This window comes from Manacus vitellinus, unplaced genomic scaffold (genome assembly GCF_001715985.3).
Source record: "Manacus vitellinus isolate BGI_N305 unplaced genomic scaffold, ASM171598v3 scaffold_5_pilon, whole genome shotgun sequence".
Taxonomy (NCBI): Eukaryota; Metazoa; Chordata; class Aves; order Passeriformes; family Pipridae; genus Manacus; species Manacus vitellinus.
The window spans coordinates 24,618,753-24,640,966 of record NW_021940682.1 but is presented as its reverse complement, the minus strand read 5'-3'; the positions used below and the strand labels follow the sequence as shown (position 1 = coordinate 24,640,966).

At 34.9% G+C, this 22,214-nt stretch overlaps 1 protein-coding gene across 2 annotated transcripts in view; it reads left to right on the top strand.

Annotated features, from left to right (window-relative positions):
* Positions 1-22,214, top strand: part of TMTC3 (transmembrane O-mannosyltransferase targeting cadherins 3) — a 45,481-nt gene that overhangs the window by 9,640 nt on the left and 13,627 nt on the right. Inside the window, exons 5-16 of one of the 2 annotated variants that reach the window (XM_018080543.1) lie at positions 2,967-3,066; positions 3,754-3,869; positions 5,492-5,664; positions 6,494-6,746; positions 7,645-7,793; positions 10,064-10,184; positions 10,767-10,878; positions 11,632-11,735; positions 12,903-13,072; positions 13,916-14,142; positions 15,623-16,429; positions 20,932-21,105. In XM_018080543.1, the coding sequence (XP_017936032.1) occupies positions 2,967-3,066; positions 3,754-3,869; positions 5,492-5,664; positions 6,494-6,746; positions 7,645-7,793; positions 10,064-10,184; positions 10,767-10,878; positions 11,632-11,735; positions 12,903-13,072; positions 13,916-14,142; positions 15,623-16,429; positions 20,932-20,936 (2,337 nt within the window). In that variant the 3' untranslated portion in view covers positions 20,937-21,105. Of the gene's footprint in view, positions 1-2,966; positions 3,067-3,753; positions 3,870-5,491; positions 5,665-6,493; positions 6,747-7,644; positions 7,794-10,063; positions 10,185-10,766; positions 10,879-11,631; positions 11,736-12,902; positions 13,073-13,915; positions 14,143-15,622; positions 17,574-20,931; positions 21,106-22,214 lie in introns of those variants that run through there. The other variant, XM_008925475.2, reaches the window with a different exon arrangement.

Below are 22,214 nucleotides of genomic sequence, written 5' to 3'. Positions count from 1 at the left end.
GTGGTTCTGAGGGAGTTTTTCACTGCTATGAAAAGCTTTATTTGTACAAGCTGTCTGATTATATACCTTTTAATGGCCAACCAAGCTTGCAGTGTTGTGGAGTAAATGAAGTCTTGTGATTGCCATTAACTAGATTTGTTTCCATCAGAAACACTGATAAAGCAGATTTGTGGCATTTTCTGCTGTTATTTCTGCATCACTTCGATTGGCTTTCCTCGATTCCAGTACAGAGGTTTTGCAAAGCCCTTATTCAGTCTCTTTTTTTCTTACAGCATTAGCTGATTTTCAGAAAACTGAAAGTGTTTGGATCTTTTGATTCTTTGGAGGTGTTGTCTTTTTTATGTGAAGAGTTTACATCTCTCTTTTAATCAGTAACAACACAAATCCCTGTCAGTTACAATTCGGAAAACTGCATCCATGTATTTTGAGCAAATCTTTATAGGAACTGAGTTGAGTTTAAAATTGGCTGCTATTCGAGCTACTAAAATGTCCTTACTAGAAATTAGTGGAATGTTTAAAAATGCAAAAGTTAACCATCTAAAAATTTTTGCTTGTTCCAAAGCAAAAAAAATGTGTTTATTTCTTAAGGTTTTCTTGCTCTTTGAAAAAACGTGCTTTAAATTCCCATGTTTGGCTTTGCATCTGTGTTATAAATGTGATAGTATCTTTACAGGAGCATTAGCAACTTGCCAGTGACTAATAGTGGTGGGTCACGGCTTAGATCTGACTATGTATTTTTATCACTTTCATTCCAAATTCAGTGATTATGCTTGAACTGTCGATTCTGTCTGAAATAACAAGTTAACACAAGTGCTTTTATACTGTGCATCAGAGTTAGCAAAAAGTATTATACAAATCCTATAACACAATCTGTAACAAAAGCTACTTGTGTAAGGCAATGTATTACATAGTTACTGTGTAAAGCCTGATATCAGCCACATGAGGGCACTGTAACACTGGGATTGGTGGAACTTGGAGGTGTGCTTGAAATATTTAGTGTAAGGTTTAAAGTGCAATTGTAGCTGAATTCCCCTGCTGTTGTACTTAACTAGTCAATGAAGAATCAGTTAGAGGGTTTTCTTCTGCCTACCCCCATCTTTTTCAATTTAAGCTCTCTGCTTCTGAGAAGTAGTGCATTTTATCCTTACATATGTTTGTATTGAGAATTCTGCTTAATATGCAACCGAGAATTTGTAGAGTTGGCAGTTGAGACTTGTACAGATGTATAAAAGGCAGAATAACTGACAGTTTCCACGCATGGAAGAGAGGAGCTAATAATGAGACTTAGGTTAGGGCTGGGGATTTGGGTCCTGACTGACTTACTCAGGTTTTAGTGAAAACTCTAAACCAGATCTCACTTCCACATTTTATGTCATTTGATGGCATCTTTTGTATCTTTTATAATTGAAATGTGTCTGATTTAAATGCCTTCAAATTAATTTACTACTTATTAGTCACCTGCACAAGAGTTTGAAACAGCAGATGCAATACATAAATATTTCAACACTTTTTGCCTATCTTAGGATAAACATATTTTTCCTGGAAAAGTTAGCAGAGCAAGATAGATAGAAATTAATTTTTTGTTTGACTTCAGGGAGTAGTAGGCTCTTGCAGTGGTAATATCTAAGTTGTGATGAAATAGGTTGAATAACAGCACTGTAGTTTCATTTGTCCTTGTCTTTCCAGTTTAGTGTTTTTAGCTGCTTTGCTACTGTTCTGGCCAGAAGCATGTTGATCACCTTTATAGCTACAACTAACAGTGTGAATGCTGGAATTTTCTCTCATAAATCACCTTTGTATCCAAAAATAGAATCTCTTTTGTTGGCGGGGGACCCTGGAGGCACACCAGCACACTTGCTTTACTAATGGTCTCCCAACTGATCTACAGATAAAGTTTTCTTTAATGTCTGTCTTAATGCTGGACAATTTTGAGATCCAGACCAGGAATCCTTGAAACATCTTAAGATATTTTGGAAACAAACAACTACATACTATTCAAAATGTTAACACAAACTGTGGTGTCTTACCAGTGTTTGTGCATGATTCGGTGACTTGTTTAGTAAACATACAGTGCTCCAAAAAGAAACACTAGTGTATGATTTCAGATTCAGATTTGAATGGTTATCTTTACACTGTGACCTTGGATATTGAGTTACTTTCTCATTTTACGCTGTGCCGGATCAATCATGCTTGACCAAGAATGTACCTAGCAATAAAAATTTTGAGCTGGGGCTGGACAGCAAAAAGTCAGGTTTCAACATCATCATAGTTAAAGCATGAGCTATGAGGTTTCCTTAGCTGAATACGACCATCTACCTCAGGATAGCATGCCATTTTTCAGCTATCTTACTTGCAAAAGTTTGGAAGCAGTCAGAGGCATTACAGAAGAGGACAAGTGAGGAGGAACAGTGGTCCTAGAAGGTACTCCGGTCAACACAGTGGCTACTGCAGTAACCATTAATATAGTGATCTGTCTTCCATCTCTGGTTGGTTTCACTTCAGTGTTTTTTGAAAACAGTTCCTGAAGTGGAAATTAATCTGTATTTCATTGGGGATTCTGAAACAACCTTCTGCCCTATGGGTTTTAGCACTTCTCCAGATTTTCATAAAATCCATTCCTGTCTCTCTCATTATCAAGGGGTCACTACCTGTAATTTTTATATTGCCAACCAAATTTTCATTCAGAAAATTGCCAGACCTGTAGTAAAGCCTGAGTCATTCTTTAACGTTATTGCACTTGGCTTCCCATCAATTTATTTGTGACTGTTGACTGCTCACCTGAGAGCTGCCATAGCACCGGTTGAGGGAATGCTGCTTTCAGATTCAGGTCTGTTCAACAGGTTAGAAAAGCTACAAACAAAAATAACAATCACAGCTTCTGTGAGTTGTTGTGAGGCTAGTCAAGTACTATCTTAAAATATAATAATAAATATAATAATTATGGTTTTTCTTCTTTTACTTTTCAGGTAACTGGAGTTGTGGGCAGAGCAGAGCTTTTATCATCTATTTTTTTCCTAGCTGCTTTTTTGTCATATACAAAATCTAAAGGGCCGGATAATACCATAGGTAAATGATTGACAAATAGATATATAACTTAATTTCTTTATCACTGATAACAAAGCTCTTAAAACTGTAATAGAGGTGTACTGGTTCAGCAAGTGTGTAAAAAACCCCATCAGCCCCAAGATACCCATGTAATACTGCTTTCCTTTTGTTTTTAATTCAAGACTTAGGCATTTCTTCATTAGTTTTGTAACATCTGCAGTAGGGGACTCATGCACTGACTTTTATTGCAAGTTAAGTGGAAGTATGCTGAGGTGCTTCAGATGTTCAATCACAAATAAGCTGCAAAGTTTCAGTGTAAGTGAAGGAGGCTTTCCTCCTTTCCAGAGTTAAATTCTCCCTGTGCAAATTCCTGACTCCCTATAAAGTATTCCATTTCTAAAAGTGCTCTGGTGATTTAAGAAAGAAGGTTTTTTGTTTTCTTTATTATAGCTTAGTCTTTTACCTTTCATTTAGTTCTTTCAATTTAAGAGAGACAGTTTTAAAATTGATACATATGTATTATTTTCTGTAGAGTAAAACTGGTGATCTTCCCTTTACTAAGAAATTACATACTGAACAAGTTTATAAAACCTGGCATATTCAAACATGAAGAGCCAAAGTCTTCACTTTTTAGGTTAATTTACTTTATTGTGTGTTTGTGTTTTTTGTAAGATGGAGCATTTTCAGTAATGTCTTCTTTATTTGCAGTGTGGACTCCAATTGCAGTGACTGTGTTTCTAGTAGCTGTTGCAACACTGTGTAAAGAACAAGGAATAACAGTGGTTGGAATATGCTGTGTGTATGAAGTATTTATTGCTCAAGGGGTAAGCTGTTGAAAAATAGAGTGGATTTCATCTCAGGAATTCTGTTATGATGCATAAAGTACTTTGAAGCATCCTATTTCAGTGCTGATTTTTCTCAGTTTAGGCAAACTCAATACTTCTTTTACATTTTTCAGATTTTTTCCAAGTCAGTTAATGGTTGACATAAATGGTTCATGGTGAGGGAATCAAATGATTTCCAAGTTATCCTTTACATGCCATACAGAGATGTTAGCAAATATATTCAATAAAGACTTAATAGGTCTTAATGGAAACCTAAGGTTTTAGTTAACTGAAATTTGCAAATACTAACATGTAACAGTCTTGATTAAAGTCTGAGGTGCATAAAGATGGGGGATTATTTGTTTTTAATCCCTCTAGTAAAAACAGAGAACACATTATATACAAATATACTTTATCATTTTCTAATGGGTAACCAGATGTTTTGGAGTAGTCCTATTGAATAAGTAATATTCTTTCAAAATTTTTTGTTAGCTGATAGGTTTCATTTTAAGCATTGATAAACCTTTAATCGTAAATTTGCTTAAAGAAACAAGTTGTTCCTGCAATTAAATAATTCTTGGATTTTAATAGTCAAAACAAATGCAATTAAAAAATGTATGACTGCATATTACAAGAAAATTTTGTAGTTTAAATTAATTATTTGAAGGAATATTTTGTAAAAAATGCACCAAATAAAAGCTGAAAGATTATCTGTTTGGGGAATACATATTCAAGGCCAAAATACCAAAATCACATAGATGTCTTTGTAACTGTTGCCTTTACAAGTCTAGTGAATAAACATACAATTTTCAAACTGGGTTTCTAAGGAAATCATCAGTGTGTGACTGGTTTTAAATCCACTCTTCCTTTCTTTTAGTATCTTGAGGTCTGATCTCAATTTCATGAAAGTTTAGTTTGTGTAAGTCAACTAAATAGGAAAGATAGAATCCAAGCTGAGGCTTCTTCTGAATGCACACGTGTCGCATGAACTTAGAATTTGACCAGTTCTCAGAAACCTCTCAGTTTCTGTAGTTTAGCCAACCAGTGTATGTGAAGCAATAAATCATCTCCAGCAGAAGTCGTGAAGACTTAGAGAAAGAGGTACACAGGGAAGAAATTAAGCCATGTAAAGGGGAATAATGAAAGATCATAATGTTATATAAAATATAACATTATTTAATATATAATATATATAATATAAAATAGAAAGCCAGGGTAATCAGAAAGTGAATAGCATTTCTACCGTTTGTAAGGAATTTTGTTTATAGGACAAGTTTTCAGAAGAGCTGATAATTCTAAAAATAGTGATTTTTCTTCTTGACAGTTTATGTCATACCTATGATTCATTTGTTGAAGTCTCCAAAGTTGGTACAATATTTTTGAATCTGTCAGTGCTCCAGGCATACAGGTTCAACTGTGGTAGTGTTAGCAAGAATACTTGAATAGAGATTATTAGAATGGTGGACTTGGTTTGGGGGTTTGTCATGAAAACACTAAGAAGCTGAATTAAGTAACTCTTGGGAGCAGACATTTAGAGACAACTAAGGAAAAAAAATTAGGTAGCTCATATTTAAGCTCAGTGTAATGAGTACACTGATTATAAACACTGTTTTGCTTTGCAGTACACCTTGCCAACGCTGTTGGATACAGCTGTACAGATTCTTCGAGGGAAGGGCAGTATTCCTTTCTCTATGCTCCAAACACTGTTGAAGCTCATAGTCCTAATGTTCAGTACACTGCTGCTTGTAGTTGTCAGAGTCCAGGTTATCCAGTCTCAACTTCCAGTGTTTACAAGGTAATAGTGTCTCTTATTTACAGATGCCGATAAATAAGATATGACTTAATGAGGTCTGAATGAAATGGCCAAAAATACATCACCTTCAGTGCTATGAACTAATTTTAATATTGGTAACCAATGTCTGTACAATACTACGTTTTTTGGGAAATTGATGATATATTTCAGCACCTGTTGACAAGAATGTCCAAGGTATTGAGGTATCTGAGCAGGCAGCCTTTTTTAAAAACTTACAGTTGTAAGACTTTGTCTTAGTAATTCGTAAATTTAATGTCTTATTGCTTAGGTATTTTTTATTGTCTCTTTATGTGGACATTTGCTGAATACTTTAAACCTCTTGAGTTTTTCCTCAAGAGGAAAAACATACATTTTAGGTATGTATATGCAGAAAACATGGTTGTCTTCGGATAGACTGCTTGAAGATAAGTGTATATGAATGGCATTAGAACTGAAAAACTAATTTATCCTAAGTTTGAGCAATGTAGAAATGCAAGAATCTGTTACTGTCCCTGAAAAAAATTAGACAAACTATTAAAAACATGAACAAGGGCCACTGAACTCAACCTTAGGTGTAAATCCTTCTGTTTCTTCAAACTTAAGTTGATTATATCCCAAACCAGTTTCATAAACTTGGAGGCTCTGTCCTGTTCTGCAGTGAATCATTGTACGTGATTCCAAAGTCCCACACCTGACAAATGCAGAAAGATTAGGATATTGTACATGTCTGTAATTGGTAGTTCTAGCTATGAATCTGATGTTTGTCACAAAGTGAATCAAGACTACATCTTTTTTCATTAAAAGCTCCTTTTTCTCCTTTCTTTTGCTTAAGGTTTGATAACCCAGCTGCTGTTAGTCCATCCCCAGCAAGACAGCTGACTTTCAACTACCTCCTCCCTGTAAATGCTTGGCTTCTTCTCAACCCCTCAGAACTATGCTGTGACTGGACAATGGGAACTATTCCTCTTGTGGAGTCTTTGTTAGATGTTAGAAATGTTGCCACCCTGACCTTCTTTTGCTTTCTGGGAGCTTTGATTGTCTTCAGTCTCCGATATCCTGATAATTCCTCCAAGACAGTATTGATGGTATGAATTCAAGTTTTGCTTAAATCTATCAACCAGTTGTACTGAAAATTTCTAGAAAATTCTTCTTTATTCAAAGAAACATTCCATTTCTGCGGGTTTGGTTTTGTCAGGTTTTTTGTAACTTGGAGGCCAGATATTTTGGAATAATTATTCATGTCTTTTTTTAGACCAGAGATTGGAAAGCTGCTATTTAACAGTGACCCAGGACATAAAGGAAATGGTCATGTCCACTTCCTTTGCAGTAGATGGATTTCTCTGCCTTTTAATAAACACACTTTTTGATAAGAAGTCTGTCACCAACCTAAGACCTGCAGTTATACAGTTCTTAAGATCATTGTCGCTTTAAGTATTCTAGGGTGCTCTTAGTGCACTGTCTAAACACTGATGTTTATTCATTCAGTGGCTGATTTTGGTTTTTATGTTATTTCTTCACATTTCTTACAGAAACCTAAAACAGACTCTGTTGTAATGTAAAAATAGCTGCTTTAGGCATCATATTGATTGATAAAAAATTTTAAGTGTTATAAAACACAATGCCCAAGGTTCTTAGACTGTCTTATTTTTGTATCTGGAACTCTTATTAAAACATTGTTTTGAAATTAATCTTTTGATCCTAGTGATTTATCATACAGCTGCTCTTTTCAATAGCATAGAAAAGTGAATAGACTTGTAAGCCCTTAAATAAGGAGTAGAATCATTTGCAGGTTACTACTTGCCATATTCAGAGATGTCTCCATGTAAAACAGATCTTACTGTTGAAAAGAAAAACAGCCAAATATCTACTATCTATGTCTGTTTTTCTGGGATTATTTTTGTAGTTAGTATGTAATTTGTTTCCTGGGTACAGTTTGTCACCACCTGATCTTGATTACTAATGCCATTTGCATTTCTTTTCTAGGCGCTCTGCTTAATAGTGCTACCATTCATTCCTGCATCAAACCTGTTTTTTCCTGTTGGATTCGTAGTAGCAGAACGAGTGTTGTATGTTCCTAGCATGGGATTCTGCATTTTAGTAGCCCATGGATGGAGGAAATTATCAAATAAAAGGTAAGGTGGTGTTACCTAAAACTAGTTTAACTCATCTCTTACTTTCACAGAAGATAACCATTTATAACTACAAGATTTCCCATTAGAGCTTTTATCAGTATGAATTTATTACATTATAGCTCTTACTCTGTTTCAAGTTCTTTATGACTGCAGAGTAATGACCAAGAAACCATTTCACAGTTATGTGAACGAACAACAACAAGGAAGTTCTTAGGCAACTGGTGGATTATCCTGACAGTGTTATAAAATTTATTTAAAAGATATACAAATATATCTATATACACACACAAGTGCATAATATATTTTTTATTTTATATATAAGCATACATGTATACATAGAAAGAACCTCAGCCTGCACCAAACCTTTTTAGAATGCAGTGTACCTTATATTACACATTGCTACAGAATAGACTTTTCCTATGATCCTAGTAGTATAACCCATCTCTTTTCTGTAAAAGAAAATATTTTCTGTTTAAGTCCTAGACGTTTTTAAGGATTAGGCAAAAAGTATTTCTTGGCCAGATTTAATTTATACTCTATTCTGGTGATTACTGACTGAAGTTTATATAATGTGTGTGCATCAGCAAGTTAAAATATCTTCTGTTGATTAAATTTTCAGATATGCTGTGCTAGGAATGTCTATCAGAGCCATTCAGTATTTGCTAAACTAAAGAATTCTTCGGATAACAATTTCTCCTTATGAAATTCTGCTTTAAAAGCATTTTTTGCGCATGCTTTTGTTTTTTTCTGGTATCTTCTACATTGATCTGCACAAGCCTCCCACTGACCTGGATGCTTTACCCTTATTACCCTGATGGCATCCTAATGCTAGTTCAGACAAATGGAAAGGCAGCAATTCACAGTCCTGTGTTGTCTGCTATCATAAGAGCTGAGGCCTGGCAGTATCACTTATGCCAGCGGGTGCTGCTGAAGCTGACAGCACCTGCATAACGAGAAATTAGTGATACCTTGTGGGAGTGAGGAGAAAGTATTCTCACAAATCCCACTACAAGGCAGTAAAAATAGAAGTGATGTGAAAGAAAGCAAGGAACCAGGAGAAGATGGCTGGGAAGAAAAATCAGGCAGCAGTGTCATTTACTACAAAAATACTGAGGATCAGCACTCTAAAAAGTCTTATGAGAGAGAGAAGACTCCTTGCTTTAGAAATATGTGGAAAGAAAAAGTTTTCTTGTAAGCCTGATGGGCATATAGATTACTGTATATGCAAGTTCTCATTGATCACTTTGCTAGTGTTTAAGAATTTCTCGCTTACAATTTTACAGTTCCACTTTTTTAGTATTTTTAAAACCAGTCATGGTAGTCTAAGTCTGCACAACATTTTGTATATCTTAAAAAGTGGAGGGAAAAAAAACCTTTCAGTTTTTAGCAAACCCCTGTGAAGTAGGTAGTGGTGTGAACAGCCATTGCATAAGTCAAGTATAAGAAATAGCTGTTCATGCTGAACAACTGTATGTCCTCTCGAGAATTACATTTCCTTAAAACAAAATTATAATTGTAGGAAGGCTACTGACTCTTTGACATGCTTTTTCATAATGAAGTTAGAATTCAGAAACAAAATGATCAGCATGTTAAGGCATATGTTTTATATGTTATGTTTAAACTCCAGAAAAATAAACTGCACAAAATCAAGATTATTCCTGACAAGCTTGCCATAGAGGATGACTTCTGCCCCAATTTGCAGCTTTAAAAATAAAATCGCTAGAAGGACATTAAACCTTTCTCCTATTTAGATATTACAGTAGCACTAGGATTATATTTGTTTATGGAAGATTGCATAGTCTCCACTTACCTCTCTGTTAAGATGTATTCTGCAGTGTGGGGAAGATTGGCAATGTGTGCAGTAAAAAACCTGTGTGGAATTGTCTGATATGAAACAAAAGAATGGGATGATATTTTAGTTGCTTTTTTTATTTTTTAAAATTTTGTATAGTGTTTTGGAGAACCTCAGGTTTTGCCATCATGTTTATTGTTTTAAATTACAGCTAAGTTTTAACAGATGTATAATTTTTGTATATTTTTGTTTACTTTCTATTATGTGAATTGCATTTGTTCTTAAGGGAATTACATAGTCATAACAAAAACATCAGGTAAAAACCAAAATTAATTTGAAATTAGGCATTATTTCCTTTCAAACTCTAGAGTGCGCCATTCACAAATGTGGTTCTTGGTTTGTTTGCCTCAGCATGAGATATTTAATTAAGATTAGAATTGTTTGTGTGCTTACAACAAATCTCTGTTTTATTTAATAGCATGCTAAGAAAAATTTCTTGGGTTTGTTTGGCTGCGGTACTATTCACTCATGCCTTAAAAACACTGCACAGGAACTGGGATTGGGAGTCGGAGTACACGTTATTTATGTCAGCTTTAAAGGTACTGTATTCTGTTTGGAAAGGATAATGGAAAGTTTGTTGCTGTTGTAAAGCTGCAGTAGAGCATGATAAAAATGGAGAAAAATTATGCTTATTTTGGCACATTAATTTCTATGTTGACAGTATTGACATATAATCAGTTGCTTTGGGAAATGCTTTAAAAGCAGTGTCATGCACACATGGGAATTCTCATGCAAGAAATAGATGGTAATTTTTCTTGTCTGGATCAAAGCAAGATATGTTTCAATACAAAAATCTGCTAAAAGGTTGATTCATAGAATAATGTCTTTAAAGTTCATATGGCATGATAAGACAGTTTGTGAAAGATCCTATAACAATTACAATGAATGTTATAATATTTGGTATTTCTAGGGCCAAATAACTAAAATAAATTGATGTTGAGCAACAAGTTGAATGTAATCATTCTGGATATGGTGTTTTGTTATCCTTTACATATAGAAGCTTCATGAAATCAGTCATTTGCTGTGCATTTTTATGTCTTAAGGCATAGATAAGAAAAAATCAATTGCCATGTAATTTCTGCTTAATACCTTATGCATTGATATCTTTTTTGTGGCTTTAGGTAAATAAGAATAATGCAAAACTATGGAACAATGTGGGGCATGCATTAGAAAATGAAAAGAACTTTGAAAGAGCTTTGCAGTTTTTCATACAGGCCACACAAGTGCAACCAGGTAAAAGCTTTAACTAACTACCTTTGAATGTCATCTCTGCACTCCTGGTATTTCAATATGCTTAGCTTAATTAGCATCTTCTCAATGATCTGTTTTTCTTAAACTGAACATCAAACAATGTCATATAATAAATTATTTGGTCCATAGTTTTTGGAAATAATCTAAAAAAGTCCTTCAGAAAAAGTTTCTGTCTATAAAAAGATGCAAAAACTTATGATTAAAAACTATTATTTGGATGACATTCTTTTTGAATTAACTTAAACTGTAATTTCTTATGGAGGCTACTTATTACTTCATTTTCTTATTTAAAACTAAGGAGGTGTGTAAGAAAGTGAAAAAATCTAGATAACATCAAAGTACATATTTAATCTATTTTACATATTGTTGCAAAAGAAGTTCTAGATAGTACTGGACCATCTTTCCTTTTTCCTTTTAGAAGTCTAATAAATAACCTTCAATTTATGTACCTCTATTATAGCAAGAAATTAAAGATAGATACCTGGAAGTATGATATGACCTAGAACTTTTTACAGTTTCCTGAGTAACTTTAAAATCCCTCCTTAGTTCATGGCTAAACTATTAGCTTCATAATTAAGATGAAAAATTATATAGAATTGGATTTATTTTTTTTTTGTGATGGTGGTGGTCTATGCAGAGTACCTGTACTTCACACTACTCTGAAGGCAGAGATATTTATTTTCACGATACTCAGTGCATGGAAGTATTTTAGATTTCATTCTTTTCTTTATTAAGATGATATTGGTGCCCACATGAATGTAGGAAGAACTTACAAGAACCTAAACAAAACTAAAGAAGCTGAAGAATCATATATGATTGCTAAATCATTGATGCCACAGGTCAGTATAACTTTATCTACCACCACAGGAGAGAACCTATATTCATTATACATTTTTTGTATTTTTCCTGTAATTTTGTGTGGCTGTAGTCTTTAAAGTTTGTCAGGGTTTTTTTAAAACTGATCTATGAGAAGAATACAATCATGGCTGTTAAAAATGCTAATTGAGAATTCTGTTAAAATTGTTTTGATTTGCTTTTTATAATACTGTGTTGTGGGGTTTTTTTCCTGAAATTGAGGATGTAAAAGAAAGCAGCATCTAAAAATGTACACCTACAGTTTCTGGTGACAATAGGTCTATTTTCAATTACAGCTAATACATTGATGGTGACTGAGTTTGAGCCCTCAAGACAAGGCTTAAATACATTATTGTAGGTTCGAGAAAGTAGCCAGAGCAGCAACAAAAAAATTGTTGCCTTAACATGCTTTTATAAACGTGTTTTGTTACCTTTACCATTTGTTAAGTTATTTTTATAGCTAGCAAATGTTACTTGTTCAGCTCTTTAGGAGAAAAACAGAGAAGTATTTTGGAGAATGTATGAAGGTAACAAAAGCTGTGGTTACAATGAGACTAACAACAAAAATCAGCAGCCCCTCGATTAGAAGCATGGCATTCAGAAGTTTTTATTGTGAATCAGTATGAAGACTCTAAATGGATGAAGTATAAACACTACAACTGTTGCAATGTCATAGCATTTTTATCTTTCCTGACTACTTTTCATTTGCTATATCAGTGGCTGGTAAAATCTTACTTAAACACTTACCTTAGGCTGAAGGGTTATTAAAAGGAATGGAAATGTTTGATAGAATGTCAGTTTAGGCATTAGGAAATATTTTTTGTCTGAATAGGGAAAGTTTTGCAAGGTCTGATTGGTTTCTAATGGCTGTCTGCATGAGCCCAGTTAGGTAGTAGCAGAGCTTAGTTACCTGATACCTTAAATATAAGTCGTCTGTGTCTTCATACAAATAAAGAATAAAAAATACTCTTGTTTATATTGGGGTATGATTTTCCGGGAAAGAAGAATTGGTTTTTGTAATCATTAAGAGCCTGCACACTAATGTCCAGTAGTACCCTAAAACAAAAGTGGCAGAGTGAAGAGGAGTTCTATACTGATCGTCTTTCATATTTTTACCCATCTGTGCTTGGTACATATATTCTCTTTGACAGATTATTCCAGGTAAAAAGTATGCAGCAAGAGTTGCTCCTAACCATCTGAACGTTTATATCAATCTTGCAAACTTAATTCGAGCAAACGAATCTCGCCTTGAGGAAGCAGATCAGTTGTATCGACAGGCAATTAGTATGAGGCCGGATTTCAAGCAGGCTTACATCAGCAGGTATATTTTCTAATTTTAGACATATATATTCTTGAATAAACATTTTTGTATTTACAGTGTTATGGACAGTATTTAGTTCATACAGTTGAATTAGCTGCTGGATTTTCTTCATTTCCAAATGAGATGATGATTTGGGACAATTATCAGTTATTCATTAAAAGCCCTGTTCTTTTAAATTGGTACTTGAAATGGCATGTTTCCACATAGGTTTTGTATTCAAACATTGTATAGCAAGACACTTCCATTAGCTTTCTTTATGAATCTCTAACTGAAATTTCCAATCTCCTAGTTTAGTTTTGAACTGAAAAACTTTTGGTTAGTCTGAATCATGGAACTTTCTTTATGCTTCTTCATTAAAGATTGTCCAGAAAATGCAAGAATTAACTATTTAGCTGATATTAGTGTACTTTTTAGTTAAGAGTCCCAAATCTTCGTTCGCGAAGCCTAGCCATGATGAGTTAAGAGTAATATGAATATGGTTACTGAGGCTTCTCTTCACTATTTAGTTTGTTGTGATCCTATTGGGACTTAGGGTGGTGCAAAATGGCTAAACTATAGCTGCTGCGGTGTAATTAAAGAGCTGAATCAGGAACCCTTGATCACTTTTTTTTTTTGTTTTCCTGCTTATGCATTCGTTGTATACAGACTTCGGAGACCTGAAAGCTTTAGAAATGTTATGTAAATAGGATCTTGTATTGTTTTGTGTTTAAAACAAACAAAATAGAAAAAACACTGTCATCTCACATCTACTGTCTATAGGAAGGCAAACGTTTAAAAAAACCTGTCAATTATTTTCATATGGTTTTGAATAAAAGTTGAAAGTTCAATCTGGTTCTTTAACAGGGGAGAATTACTTTTAAAAATGAACAAACCTCTGAAAGCTAAGGAAGCTTACCTTAGAGCTCTAGAACTAGACAGAACCAATGCAGACCTGTGGTACAACTTGGCAATTGTTTACATTGAACTGAAAGATCCAGCGGAAGCTCTGAAGAATTTCAACCGAGCGCTAGAACTCAACCCAACGCATAAACTGGCGTTATTCAACTCAGCACTGCTAATGCAGGAATCTGGTATGTTAATTGTCCCTTTTATAATTATTGCATATTTGCATTTATAGGATCCATACTATTTAATTTTTTTTTTAATTAACTTTTTTATTTTTGGAAAGGAGAAGTACATAGCATCATCAAAAAAGAAACTGTTTATTTATAACAGCTTTGTAATTTGTAGTGTATAGAATTTGTCCAAAGTGTGCATACACCTTAGCTGATTGGCATCTTTAATACAAGTGCTATTTTACAATATAACGTCTTATACATATAAAGAGTAGTGTTACACAAACATCTTCAAAATTGTGCCTATATAATCTTAAAAAGTAATATTTAGTAAAATGTGTAATATCTATGTTTTGCATTTATAGTGATTGATTTAATTATTGACTCAGAAATATAGCTGGCTTCTGTGGGCTTATGTCTAGCTCCAGAACAGTGAATGCATTCGTAGGTTCCTCTGTGCTACTGCTAATTAAGATAATTCAGTTGGATTTTCATGAATTTATTTTTTTCATGAGTGTATTTTTTTCATGAGTGTAGCTTCTAGCTCTGTGGGTAAGGATAAGTGTGAGCCTTTGGTGAATTAAAGCTGTTGCAAAGAGTACTGGCAAGTGAACTGGTAAAATTTGTTTTCCCTCTAAGAAACAGAGGCCAATTGATAATTTTTCATCTCTTCACACATTGTAAGTTGAAGACATGCATTGTTCCTTGTCTGTAGAAGCACAGGTTGCTTCAAACAAGCAGAAGCATTAATGATCTAGTATTCAATTTTTCATATTAAAAAGTGCAACACTGTTTCAGGAGGTTGAACGAGGGCAGTTGAAAGCAGCTCCTGGTCCTTCAGTAAGTCTGGGACTGAAATTCTTTACTAAAATATATTCACTGGCTTATTCAGTAAAATAGTGCAGGCCACAAGCTCATCTAGCCAGTCCTGGTATATCGAGATAAAATTGTTTTACTATATCTTTTTCAAACTTTGATGCAAATTAAAATATGGGAGTTACAGATTTTATTGTTTTGGGTTTAGAAGATATTTTAGCCTGGTTACATTAGAAGTCACCCTATGTGATCTCTGTCTAAATTTTTTCAGTCTGTCTTTCATAAAATTAGATCTGCTCAAAGTTTGGCTCTGTAAGAGCTGGTTTGTCAGAACTGACATCTGCTCTACATTCCATTTGCTAAACTCTGCATGAAAATAACTTTTTTTAACTTATAGAGACACCTTTTGTGTCTGTTATACCAAACCTAAATACTATTCAACAGCTAATAGAGTAATGATGCTGACTTTGGCTACAAATCAACTGTACATAGTTTCATTCTGTAAAGAAGGTAGATGTCATTTATTTTTGCTGTTACACAACAATGATAAAAAATAGCATTTTAAACCCTTTCCCTTTTACAGTTGCATTTTATGTTGTATAAAGATTAGCCTTTCACAGGCCTGGTCTAAAAGTCCTTCAGACTAAATGTAGAATTAAATGTTTTCTCCATCATTTAGGTGATGCTCGGCTTAGACCTGAAGCTAAACAAAGACTGTTACATTATGTGAAAGAAGAACCCCAGGATGCAAATGGATACTTCAATTTGGGTATGCTGGCAATGGATGATAAAAAAGATATGGAAGCAGAGGCATGGATGAAGAAAGCCATAAGGTTACAGCCAAACTTCCGAAGTGCTTTGTTCAATTTGGCCCTGCTTTATTCTCAGACAGCAAAAGAATTGATGGCTTTGCCCGTCTTGGAAGACCTATTGAGATACTACCCTGATCATACCAAAGGTCTGATTTTGAAAGGAGATATCCTTATGAACCAAAAGAAGGATATCGTTGGAGCAAAAATGTGTTTTGAAAAAATTTTGGAATTGGATCCCAACAATGTACAAGGAAAGCATAATCTTTGTGTGGTTTATTTTGAAGAACGAGACTTAATAAAGGCAGAAAAATGTCTGGTTGAAACACTAGCACTGGCACCTCATGAAGAATATATTCAGCGTCATCTAAACATAGTTAGAAGTAAAATTGCATCGCTCGGTGCTATGGAACAGTCATCACTTCCATCAGAGGGAACTGCAGCTGCAGAAGAAAAAAAAAAATCATTTCAGAATTTGAAAGAAGTAAAAAATGAGAAGACAACCACCCAATCAGCAGTTGATAACAATAAAGAACACTCAAAAAATAAGAAACTAACAGAGAAAAACAGTGTAGACAAAGAGACTCCCAAAAAATCTACAAAAGAAATCAAAGACATTGAGAAAAAGAGAGTTGCTGCTTTGAAAAGACTCGAAGAGATTGAACGTATATTAAATGGTGAATAGACTTTATCATGTCACAAAAGAATAAGGGGAGAATACTATTTTTAATTATTGTTTAATTTGTAAGCCAATTGGAAAGTGTTCTCAGTGCTTTGAAAATAGAAATAATGTTGACTGCATATCAGTTATCAAGCAGCAAAAGACATTACAATGCTCTGTGTGAGAAAACTGCAACTTTTAAATATGATGGAGGGATGGGTGGGAATCAAAGGATAAAAGGTTGAGAATAATCTTCAATGCAGGACCCTAAAAGTGAGGAAATAGCACTCATAAAAATCATTGGTAGTCAGGGATATTAAGTAATGCTACTTTCAAAGAATCAGTGGAAGAGCTGAATGGAGAATTACCAGGATAAGCCAGGCACTGCTTCTTTCCCCCATACAGATCTCTTTGTACTAACATTATCTACATTTTGGTTTACACATCATCAGTTGAAATTTTTCTAGACCTCTGTTACACAAGAAAAACTGTTTTTCTTTGTGTTATTTGTTTCCAGAACTTAACAAAAAGTCATCAAAACGCCACTGACTGTAGTATAGGAAGATGCAACAACACACTAAAACTTTCAATTGCATTCTAAATATGGAATTATATAATAACTTTTTAGATGTTCTTTACTTACAATGCTAATGGTTTTTAATCTTTTACCTGATATGAAATCTTATGGTGCTCTTAACATCTTTAGACAAAGCTTTTTCTTTTAAAAGAAATGTGTTGTTTTTCTTCAACTGTCAATCATGTAAAATTATACTAAAAAGGATGGGTTTGTCACTTTTCCCCAGTTCATTGAATTCTGATAAATGCACTTTGGTACAGTAACCAGTATGCTATGCAGTAGTCCTTGTTGACTTTGTATCAATGGCTGTGGATTGACTCCTTAGTGTAGTAAATTCTTCCTTGTTTTATCTGGTTTTACTATTTCTGCCATTGGAACAGAATTTCTATTCTCATGACTTTTTACAACACTAATATAAGCAATGATTGCTGAAGGAAGTGTGATAATAATTAAGCCAACTGAACTTAGCAATGTTTAACACAAGGCAATGTAGGTAGTGTCCTTTCAAATACTGAGTTTTGTTGTTTTGATACTTTGTCTTGGGTGTGTGGTTTTTATTAAATATTTATTTTGACTACTAAAATATTTCCATTTACACTTTTTCACTAATGCATCATTTTAATTTCTTATATGAAATGAATATCTTTGCAGTTTCAGTGTTGCTTTTATTCTTTTGCAATGCATATATTTTTTTTTTCAAATATACTACCGATTACCTAAACCCAATGTTTTCCTTAATTCTGAGAAAGAAAAAAAGAAAAGAAGTGTAAGAGCTGGGTTCGTTAGTAGTTTCATTAATCATTAAATCTAACTTGCTCTTTATGTTTCGTCTTATTTCACAATGTGGAAGTATTCCTTAACAACTCTACTCCTGGAACTTAATCCTTTGCATACTTGCTCAGTTTTCTGCTTCAAGCAGTAATCCAGCTGTAAGATGTAATAATTATCTCTGTGGGAGGGATCTGAAATGGTTAAAGGCCTTCCTTGCATGGACCTTTTCTTTGTTATGTGTCATTCATAATGTTAGCACAACAATTGCTTGCATGGTAATAACCGGGGGGAAAAAAGTGGGTTTTACAAAGCATGATTTACAAGCAGCTGACAGGAACAAGTGCATGGTGTGCAACTGTTCATCATACAAAAAACTGACGTGCTACTTGTAGTGAAGTGCTCACAGGAATCTGTTGACCACACCTTGAAAATCACTTGTCTGTGAATGACTCAAATACTTGTAACTAAAATAGCTGCTATGTTGACCTTTATAGAAACTTTAACTTGCATATTAAGTCTTCCTGCAAACCTTTGTTTTGCAAAAGGATTAGTCATTGTTCTGCACAATATGAAGGAATGTTCATTTGAAAATGGCAGGAACTAAGTAGTATGAAAAGGTACTTTCTGATAGAGGAGATCAGGATTCTTCCCTCTTCTATATTAAAAGCTCCTAGAATCCTACTGTCACCATTTTTATTTGGTCTCTGAATTGAAGGGGGGAGGAAAGACACATTCTTGATTTCTGCATTTGAGCCTCTGTCATGCTGCTCTCATCTTGGCCATCCAAGTGGCTCTTTAGGGACTAGCCAGAACTGTTAGATTTATTGACGCTAAGAAGTGCCATCAGGTTTACCTAAAATCACCAGGTGAATGTAAATGGAAGGATGCTGGATGTCTTTCAGTCTGTTACCAGGTATTATTTCCCCTTTGTCTCTGTTAAAGAAATTTTAGTAAAAACAAATATTTTTGCTAACATCAATGTGCTGAGTTGTATTTAGCCTGTTAGGATGTGTCAACCATTTTAAAATTAAGCTGTCATGAGAAAAACTGTTCAGTAAATGGAAGTGGCATAACTTGTGAAAAATAGTCAAAATAGCATTTGTGCATAGGAAAATTATCAAAGAGAGAATAGATTCATTTTTGTCTGCTTGCAGGTAAAACAGAATAATCAACAGGTGTTTCTCCCCTTCCAGTTCAACTTATCCTTTCTCCCCTCCCTACCATCATCATGTGCAAGAACACTACAAATGTCATCCCTTTTCAGAACTCCCAGTTTCACTAATACGCAAGAATTAGGAATTTCTGAGAGTGGGACAGGCATACTAAAACAACTTGTACCCCTCTTACCATAGAATGCAATTGCTGTGGTTGCTGAAAAACCATGAAAAGATGTCTTCTATCATCTTTGCATACATACACAAAATTATTCAAACTTACCTGTACAGCTGCACTAAGCATTTTAGGTGTTACACACGTTTGTGCGTGCAATTTCAGTACAGACTCATGCATTTGTCAGATTAGATTTTGGATCTTTTGCAGGTGAGTATATGCATAAAGAGAGAGAAACTCATATAAACATATGGATTAATTTGATATGCATGCATATATTTGGGACACTTTAATACTTACAGGTAGTGCAATTGCAGAAGGACAACATGCAAGTGTAGGTTAACCTTTGAGTATAGAATTTTTTTTGTCTCTTTTGCCCATGAAAGAAACATCCTAGGACTTAATTTTCTAAGTATTGCAAGTATTCTTTATTTTCAAAATATTATCCTTTGCATCACAACTGGTTAAAAACATGATTGGTCAGATCTCTTTTTTTTTAATTGTCGATTGTTTTTTATCAGCTGCCAGTGAAGTAGTCTTGTCTTGTGAAGACTGGGAAGTATTTTCCTACAAAAAGGCATGTACAAAGTGTTGGAGATTGGAGTCAAAGGATTAAGTGGGACAGAAAATTTGTTGCATTGTTCAATGCAGTTTGTACCTTGATTAGGCAATACTGGAAGAGATAAAGTCAAGCTAGGACTAGGCATAGAGGAAGATTGCTGTGAATGGAGAGTTTCATATAAAGAAAAGAAAGCATGCAACACCCGTGCTGCCAGAGCCTTTAGCTGAAAGAAGTAGGAAGTTTTAGATTTATGCCCAGCTGTGGAGACTTGTTGAACTGCACCTTATTCTTGGAACCTAACAGTAATTTCTGTGTATTTATAAGGAAAATTACATGTTAAAATCTTAGGTAAGTGGGTCTTGGCTTCAACCTGGGAAATAATACCTGCATAGCTGTAAAACCTACAGAGACTTCTCATCCAGCTTGTCATTCCCCACTGGCTCTGGCATGAAGCAGACAAGTTTGGAAGATCCCACTCGAGGGGGCACAGGTTTGTTCTGTGCCCGTGAGATGCAACAGATGCACATGTTCTTTGTTTTCTGGGAGTTACAACAGTATGGTTTCTGAGTTCCCCCTAAATGTGTTTAAATTGCAGACAACAGTAAGGTGTGTAACTTAACCTTCATTTAGCACAGCTGGCTGAACCATAGGCTTGGGGGATATGCAGCCTCATGTTTAATGGGATTTCAAAGCAAAGCAGTGAGAAAAGTCAGTTTGCTGAAAGAGGAGTAAGAACTCACAAAGCAAAAGGTCCTGAAACATTTTGGCACTATGCGTGTAGGTTTGTCCATCGCAACATATCAGCAGCTTTTCTTTCCTTGCAGCTGTTGGTCAATCCAAGACCAAGGGGCACTGAGAGCAGCTCTTCAGGCCCAGTCATTCAGCCATCTGCCTCTCTCGTCAGATGAGGTTTTTGCAAGACCTAGCTGTGCTTTGTAGATTTAAAGCTGCTCACATACCTTCTTCCAGGGTATGGAACTTTGTGCTGAACATGCAGGCATCTGTTCCTTCCTGAAGTTTCTTTTGGAAAGACTCAGTGAAGATCAAAACAATTCTGGGAAGTTAGCAGCCCGCCCCAGGCTCTTGCAAACTTTGGGTTGCACAAGAGCTCCAGGAAGGGTCCCAATTTGACTAAGTGTACATGGCTGGGCTTTTTCTTGAAAGTTCTGGAATCCACCTCTGCCTGGCACAATGTCTGGAAGTACAGCAGAACCTGCTACTCCTGTAAAGTACTACTTCAGCTACTGCTGTGTAACCAAAATTATGCTTTGACTTTCAGCCTAGGAATCCTGCTTTGCTTAGACAGAAAGCTTGAGAATGGAAAGGCTGGAAAACACCTTCCACCCATCCTTCACCTCATTTCCTCTCCCTTCAAAAATGTAACATTCTGTGTAGTGTTCCAACTGAGCAAGAAGAACCTGTCCAGCAAACCTCCAACCTAGTTTACGAAAAGGTAAGATATTCCTGCTCAAGTTCAAAATAACATAGCTTACTATGTTACATCCATTATAATGCTTTTTTTTTTTAAATAATCCTAGATGGATATGACATTATTTTTATAGCATTGAGTAAGTGGTAATGCAGCTAATATTCTTAGAAAAAAACTGCTCTCTACGGTCTAGTACCTGTCTACAAATTAGTGATTCTGCATGTGCGTTATCTGTCTCTCGTGAACAGCAAGAAGAAGTCATACACACATCAACTCACAAAAAACAAGAGTAACAAAACCAAACCAAAACTGGAAAAAAAAGAAAAGAAAAATATCACAGAACTTTGTGCATAATTATCCTGGTACAGGAATGATATAAAAAGCTATATAACTTTCTTGGCCTATGAAATCATCCTGGAAAAACACATTTAACCTTCCCTGGCAGTCATACTTTAAAAGACTGCTGGAAAGAGAATTGGACTTTATGGATACCATTTACTCTGAACTAAGGAGTTCTGTTTAAAATAAAATATTAATATAATGTTATTACTCCAGCATAATGCAAACAACTGTTAGCTGGTACATCTTTACCAGTATAAAAAAGATACAATAAAAGTGAGTAAAAGGTCCCTGTTCAGCTTGTGTTCTCACCAGTGCTTACAGAACTGTAAATGTCTTTTGCTAAGCATTCATACAGAAGCACTGACTTTCTTTACAGCAAGTTTAGAGGTTACATGCTTACTTGGGTGAACTCAGCCTTTTGCAGATGTTGACAGAAACAGAGAAAAATCGAAACACTTGGGATTGGTGGGGCTTTGCATGCTAGACTAGACCTTGGCATTGTGGAAAAATGTATATATGCTTGGCAAAATTTTAGTTACTGGTAGGTCAATGTAGCAGGCAAATCGGTGTATTTGATATAGTTTTGGAGGGTGATACAACTCAAAAGCTTTATATAAGTCTATGAATTCTTTGTCTTTTCTACATGGTAACTGTTGGAAATGTGAAGCCTTGAAGGATTCCATATAGAGCAGAAGTGAACACTGCAATAAAGCACGCTGTTCAGATATCCTACACCTATTTAGCATGTATGTTTGTTCCTTACATGTAATTATTAAGGTATTGCTTTTTTA